General features: G+C 57.2%; 1 protein-coding gene across 1 annotated transcript; it reads left to right on the top strand.

The window, feature by feature from the left end:
- Positions 1–2,193: 2,193 nt before the first annotated feature.
- On the top strand, positions 2,194–6,724 carry UNCX (UNC homeobox). The gene is made up of 3 exons (XM_021539843.3): positions 2,194–2,443; positions 3,577–3,752; positions 5,348–6,724. Exons 1-3 carry the CDS (start codon positions 2,194–2,196, stop codon positions 6,392–6,394), a joined length of 1,473 nt encoding a protein of 490 aa, XP_021395518.1. The 3' UTR covers positions 6,395–6,724.
- The last annotated feature ends 776 nt before the right edge of the window (positions 6,725–7,500 follow it).

A 7,500-nucleotide genomic window follows, 5' to 3' on the forward strand; every position in this document is an offset into this window, starting at 1 on the left:
TTCTGTGCTGGATTGATTACCATTCTGTATTCAGAAACACGTCCCGCTCGCATTCCTCTCCTGAAATCCGACAGAAAATGAGGCATTTATTGCTACAGGCAAAATTTGGTCCAGTGGACACAGTTTACATTTAGTATTTATAGAGAAAGAAATTAAATTATGGTGAAAAGTGAAGCCCTTGACCCCAGAATTAATACCAACCCCATCATTTTCTTATTTCTGTTAGGGCTGTGTAGTCCAAATTCAAGCTACCTTTTAGCTCTAAGCAGAGGCAGGGAGACCATAATTAAACTAATCTATGGGGGGAGGGAGGGAACGGCAATAATACAGCAGTATATTGTATGGCATTCAATTAGGTGAATAAATACAGCTCCGGACGGACAGCATAGATTAGAGGCTCGACTTCCTTTTTATTTCAATTTTAACTTCCCCCTCTCTCATACCCACACACACCAGCGCTAGGAAATGGATCATCTTGACTGGATATTTTATAACTGGAAAATCTATTTGTATGTTTCCCTGAGATAAAGTGTCTCTCCCTCTTTCCCCTTCCCTTCTCTCTCCTTTTTCCCTCCTACCTATTTTTATTTCTTTCCCCTTTCTCACCCCACCGTGCCCGCCCCCCGACTCTAAGGATTTAATTCCGCACGAACCTCCCAGGAAGATTTTAAAGAGTTTCCCCTGTCTGATTGCCCGGCCCGGCCCTTTCCCTCTCCTCTTTGTTAAACGCAAACGCTGCTTCTCCCCGCGCCCCCTTCCCACCCTCCCAGGGGCCGGGGGGGCCCTCCCGGGGGTCGCCAGCTCCGCTCCCCCCGGTCCGGGGACCGCCAGCTCCGGTCCAGCACGCTCGGGATGGGAGGGGCTGGGATGTTCCCCCTCTTCCTCTCTCCTGGGAGCTTGGGAAGTGTTTCTCTAACCGGGAGAGGGCACAAAACTGAGGGTCCCCAGCCCCGCGCTTTGCCAGAGAACCGTCCCTTAAATTATTCACCGGGGGAATCTAGCAATGTTTTATGTGGGTGAAAACTTCTATGGAGACGTAATTTAATTAGGACCACTTTGGCCGCTGTTTGGGAGCTGTGGATGACTGGCGGGATGAAGTGTGGGGTATGCGATGGGCTGCTCCGGCGGAGAAGGGGGGGAATGGGAGCGATGTAGGAGTGGGAACTTTGTTTGGGCTTGATTTTTAAAAATTAGTAGTAGTAGTAGTTTTTGGCCTCCTCTTTAGTGATCAGAGGCTGCTTCTGGTCGTGGCTGCGCTCACAATTCAAAGGTTGTGGTTACTGCTGGAGAGGGGGGTGTCCGTGGCCGAATCGATAGGAGATTGCATTAATTATGATTTCGATTGATATGCTCAAATCTCCTCCCGAACGCTGCAAACGGCTCTTCCTTTTTCATTTTTTTCTCCTTCCTTTCCTTCTCCTCCCCATTTTTTCCCTCTGCCCCCCTCCCCTCTCCCCTGTTATAGAGCCGGAGAGGAGATGAAAAGGCTTGTAGTTTTAAATTCAATGTGACAGCTCTGGAAAGAGCGGATGATGAATCTCCTATTATTGGATCAGTCTATTTGCCGCTCAATGTCTCTCTGTAATTGGAGCAACATCACTTTAAAGGTTCAGAGAGTAGAGCATTTCTGGTGAAAAATCCCCACAACACGCTGGCGAATGTTTTAAAGGGAAATCTATTAGTGATTTGGCGAGGGGAGGGGACAAGGGGGAAGAGGGTGGGTTGGAGGGGTGGGGGGGGAGGCTGCGTGTGTGTAACTCCGACTGTTTAGTATTTAACCGGGTATCAGGCAGATCCGCGCGTTCCCCTCCGCCCCCCCTGCCCGCCCGGCCCCCGCCGCCCTCCTCGGGCTGGAGTTCGTATCAAAGCCCCCCTCGTCGTGTTGTGACAGCTCTGATATTGTTTATTGAGGCTGGATGTCAGGTATAATTAGCAATCGATATGGAAAACGTTTGCTCCCCACACTGGCACGTCTCTGACGTCAGGACCGATTAACGTTTCTTATTGGTCCCAAATTCCCCCAGCCTGAGCTAATTATTGGGAGCCTGATGTTGATAAAGTTAAAGCGCCCGGCGCCCTGCAGCATGAGCCCCTCGCCGCGCCGCCTCCTCCGCCAGCAGCACCCCCGGCCCCAGCCGCCCCGCCGCCAGCGCCCCCAGCCCCGCCGGCACCCCCCGCCCTAGAGCCGCCCCCATGATGGACAGCCGCATCCTGGAGCATCCTCATGCCCAGTTCGGGGGGATGGTGGGTTTCCCTTACCCGCTCGGGCACCACCACGTCTACGAGCTGGCCGGGCACCAGCTGCAGTCGGCGGCCGCCTCCGTGCCCTTCTCCATCGATGGATTACTGAGCGGCTCCTGCGCCGCCTCTGTGGTCAACCCGGCGCCGCTGATCCCCTCCGGCTGCGGGGTGAGCGGGGACAGCCAGCCCTTCAAGCTCGCAGGTAGGAGCGGCCCCGTGTCGCGTCTGTCCCCCCGCCGCCCCACCCCGCCGCCGACCGTCGCTCCCCGCCCGGAGCGTGTCAGCGCGGAGGAAGAGCAGCACCGCACCCCTCCAGCCTCCTCATCGGCGGATTTTGGGGTGTCTCGGGGGGGAGGGTAGGCGGCTGTGCTGGCCCCCCGAGGGGGCGGACGGCCCCGGTCCGAGCGCCGGGAGCATTCCCCGCTCCCACCGGCGCAGGGCCACGCGTGTGCCCTGAACAATAGCGGGCCCGGCCCGGTGCCTTCCCCCAAAGTTCATCGTGTGGCAGCTCGGATCATGCCATTAAAAGATAATAATAATAAAAAAAAATAACGGGAATCACTGGGGTTTGGGGAATGAAGAGCGGTAATTATTATTTTCTAATACGATATAACCAAATGGAAGCGTTCTCCCTCCTTCCCTCCGCACCGGCCTGTGGCACCGCTATTGTTCAGCTACTAAAACATCCACAACATCCTTCTGGTTAAGCCTGGAGCTGCTCCACACTGCACCTCAACTAAACACAAATTATTATTATTACTATTACTATTATTATGCTTTTTCTTAATTTCCACACCTGGCAAAAAACGTTAGGGGAGGTGCAGCCGGGGCTGAAAATCCCCAGCCTGGAGCTGTACGTACTCGGAGAGGCTGCGAACATCCCAGCCCCACGCCCGCCCGTGCTCGGGGGACTGCGGGAGGCCCAGGGGCCGCCCTGCACCCGGGGTCCCGCGTGGAATTGGGCTGTGAGCTGTGACCCACGCAGGTCCTCCGGAGGGGCTGGGGAAGGGAAACGGGGGGGACTTTTGATTTTTTTTTTTTTTTTTTTTTAATGAAACCTTTGGTGGTTGGAGCAAATATTGGAACTTCTCTCTCTCTCTCTGCCAGCTGAGTGCCTGTGGAGAGCTTCCTTCAGGAATAAATGTTCTGTAAAGTACATTTTCGGAGGAGGCGAGGGCAGATCGGGTTCCTCCCCATTTTTAGCGCAGGTGTGTGAATAATCCCGCTCTTTTACCAACGCTACCGAGCACAAAAGTTAAAAGGCTCCTGTGAATGGCAGGGAGGGGGGGAGAAGGCCTGTCTCCCAGGGACCTGAGGGTATTTCTGCTTTTTCAGACTCGGGTGACCCGGACAAGGAAAGTCCTGGCTGTAAAAGAAGACGAACCCGCACCAATTTTACTGGCTGGCAGCTCGAGGAGCTGGAAAAGGCGTTTAATGAGAGTCATTACCCGGACGTGTTTATGCGAGAGGCTCTGGCTCTCAGGCTAGACTTGGTGGAGTCCAGAGTGCAGGTAAAAAACGTGTCCCCCCTCCTTTCCCCCCTGCCCTCTCCATGCGCCTCGCAGTCCCCGGGGAGGCCCCTCGGACCCCGCTCCGGGACGGGCCCTGTGCGCGGGGGCTGCAGCCCCGCGCCTCGCGGCCCTTTTGTTCCCTGCCTCGCACTGCTGCTTGCCGTCTTATTTTATCATCATTACTACTATCACTACCCTATTTTTTATTTAATCTTTCAAAACGAGAAGAGTAGTAACCCAGCCTGGCTTCCCTTAACATTTTTTAGTATGTTTTTCCACTGTAAACATTTTTCTTAAATGAGTCAAGGGCGAGAAAATTAGCATGCAAATATGAGGCTTAATCACGGGCCAGGGTATGCTGGAGAATGTCAATAAAGCTCGTAGATGCATCGAGAGCAAGTGAAACTTGTAAAACTTAATTTTAACGAGCTGCTCACGCCCTTGGCGGTGCGGGACGGGGATGGGGAAGCACCCATCTGCTTCAGTGGATTTTCCAAAAAATAAATGGGGAGTGGATGGGGGGATAGGGGGTGGCTGCTGGATCTCGGGATGCTGTTTAGTGCCGCGGTGGCTGCGAGCGGGCGGCGAGGCCGAGCTGCGGCCCCGCATCTTGCCGGAACCCGCGGCCGTGCGGGGGCAGCTTCGCGTGGGCTGCGTGTGCGGAGAATGCGTCCTTAAATCCACCCCGGGAGTCGGGGACGGGCCCCCGGGATGAGGCAGCGCCGTTGTCCGCGGTTCCTCTATGGGCTTTGCTACACCGAGTCCTTCCAGCCGCTCTCCATCCCGAGCCGCCTCTCGCCGTGCTCGGGGAGCCTGCGGAGCCCGGCCGGGGAAGCAGCATCGGGCACCGGGATTGGCGCGGTGCTCCCGAGCTGGGGTCGTGGTCCGGCCGGGACAGGCGCTGCCAGCAGCCCCGAGGGGGCGAGGAGGGACGCGTGTGCCTGCGGGGACACCGGGGACCTGCCAAGGCAGGCAGGAGCAGGGCCGGAGCAGAGAGATTTTAATTTCTGTTATCTCCTATGATCTATCTGTAACAAACCAAACCAAACCCAGTTTTGGGCTGATCCAACTCCTCTGCTCGGGCTCCCGGGAGGGGCAGGAGGTCCCAAGTCCGCACGTCTGGGCGAGGCACCGTCCGTCGTGTCCCCCCCCCCGCACCCCCTCACTTCCAGCCGCTTATTGTGCTGGGTTTATCGCATTTTGCGTGCTGCTGCGGGGAAATCGGGCCAGCGGTCGGTGCTTCTGCACCCCTCTGCTACGGGGAAGAGCTGGGGGGCTGTGGGATCCCATCTCCTCCTCGTGGCGCCGGTTCAGGCAGGGTACAGCGAGTGTGTGCGTGAGTGTGCACCCCCTTCTTGCTTTTTTTGGTTTTTTTTCCCTACGCTTTTAAAGAAGTGTGGATATCTCTTCCTACCCCCTCCCTTGCTCTCCGTTTCTCAGAGGCCCCGGTGCTGGAAGGGGGCTGCCGGCACCTCGAAGGGGTGGACGAGCGAGGCCTGAGCAGCGCTTCTCCCCTCCGCCCCCTCCCTCCGCCCTGGCCACGGCGGGGGGCCGGTGCGCTGGGTGTTAATTGCTTCTCGTTGTTCGGTGTGTAGGTCTGGTTCCAAAACCGCCGGGCCAAATGGAGAAAGAAAGAGAACACGAAGAAGGGCCCGGGGCGGCCGGCTCACAACTCTCACCCCACGACGTGCAGCGGGGAGCCCATGGACCCCGAGGAGATCGCCCGGAAGGAGCTGGAGAAGATGGAGAAGAAGAAGAGAAAGCACGAGAAGAAGCTACTCAAAAGCCAAAGCCGCCACCCGCACTCTCCCAGCGCCCTGTCCCTCCACAGCACGCCCAGCTCCGACAGCGACAGCGGCGGCGGGGGAGGCCTCTCGCCCGCCCCGCCCGAGGCCAAACCCCGCGGGCAGCCCCCGCCGCCCCATCCGCCGCTCCCCGCCGCCGCCGCCCCCTCCGAGCCGCCCCCCGGCACCTGCGACCAGACGGCCGAGCCCTTCTACCCCAGCCAAAGAAGCGGGAGCGGGCGGCTCCAGCGCCCGCCCGACAAGGACTGCGCGGCCGCCCCGTCGGGGGACGGCAGCGGGGGCGCGGGGGGGCCCCGCGGCGCCGGCAGCTTCCACAAGCTCAACCCGTTCAGCGTGGAGAGCCTCCTCTCCGACTCGCCGCCCCGCCGCAAGGCCGCCCCGGACTTCCCCAGCCTGCCCCCCTGCGCCCCCCGCACCCTCATCGGCAAAGGACACTTCTTGCTCTACCCCATCACCCAGCCCCTGGGCTTCCTCGTCCCGCAGACCGCCCTCAAGGCCAGCCCGGGCCCCGAGGCCGGCCAGCCCCCCCGGGACTCCCCGCTGCCCGCCGCCAACCCCGGCCCGCCCGGCTGCGGCGCGGAGCCGGCGCCCGCGGGCGCTCAGCCCGGCCCCGGCTCCACGGACACGGCGGCGACCGCGGCGGGCTCGGTGCCCCCCGCGCCGGCCGGCGCCTCGCCCCGCTCCGCGGCCGCGCACGGTGACCCGGCGGCGGCCGCCCCCGCCGAGGGCGGCAGCTTCCCCCGGCCCGAGTCGCCGGTCCGGGCGCGGGACGCCAGCACAGCCAGGGACAGATCGGACTGCGGCCCCGCCGACGGCGAGGAGGTGGACATGGACTGACCGGGCGGCCAAAACGAAACGAAACAAAAAGAAATTTGAAACAAAAGTAAAATAGAACAAAACAAAACAAAAAGCGAAAATAAAAGCAGCCGAGAACGTCACCGCCACCCCCCGCGCCCGTCACCCGTGGGAAACGGGGGGAAGCGCTTCCCCGCTCACCCCACGCACGCCGCGCCCGCAGCTCGCGGGAGGCGGCGGCACAGCCGAGACAGCGGCTCTTCGTCTCCCTAGAGTTTATCACAGGTCGATTCAGGTGATCAGTTAGAGCTTTTTGGGTTTTATATTTAAAGGAAAAAAAAAAAGAAAAAAGAAAACGGGGTAAAAACAAAAAAAAAAAAAAAAAAAAAAAAGGAAAATTGTTTGTTAAGGCTTAGCAGCAGCTGGACTTTGTGGTGTGACAAACTGTACCGCGACAACAACGGAACTCCTCAGAACCCTTGTAAAATGCAAAAATGTCTAAGAATATTTATATATGTAAAATTTTTGATAAATAAAGGCTCTAAAACTCGCTACCGCCTGGTCTGGCTGTGTGACTCTTCCCTCTCTTTTTACATTTTTTTCTTTTTTTTTTTTTTTTTCTTTAAGCCCTCTTTGTGTGTGTGCGTGTGTGTGTTTATTGCTTAACAAATTTATTCATTTATAGCCTCCCGGTGCCCACCCCTCCCATCCGAGGTTAGGAGCTGCAGGCTACGGGACCCGGCCAGCTCCTGCAGAGTTTTGATATGAAAGTAATTATTTTCCCGGTGGCTGCTGCGGGGATTCAGTTTCTTGCCCAAAGGGTTATTATACATTACCGATTTCTAGTGATATGAAATCACATAAACTTCCTACAATAATAGAATTAGCATGAAAGGCTGGGGTGTCAAATTGAAATTGGAAAATAATAGCCTCAGCAGCTGGGGGAGTGTGTGTGCATATTGGATCGGAGATGGGAATACGTGGGGCGGAATTTTCATGAGGTTTTTTCTCTTTGTCAGGCCTCTTGTAGCTGGCTATATTAAGATAGATGTTCAATGATATCCCTCATTGTTCTGTCGCTTATATTGATGTTGCTGTGTTATCAACCTATTGATCATGTGTCGCCTGTAATAGGACAGGCGCAGCAA

The sequence above is a fragment of the Lonchura striata genome, chromosome 16 (genome assembly GCF_046129695.1).
Source record: "Lonchura striata isolate bLonStr1 chromosome 16, bLonStr1.mat, whole genome shotgun sequence".
NCBI classification, from domain to species: domain Eukaryota; kingdom Metazoa; phylum Chordata; class Aves; order Passeriformes; family Estrildidae; genus Lonchura; species Lonchura striata.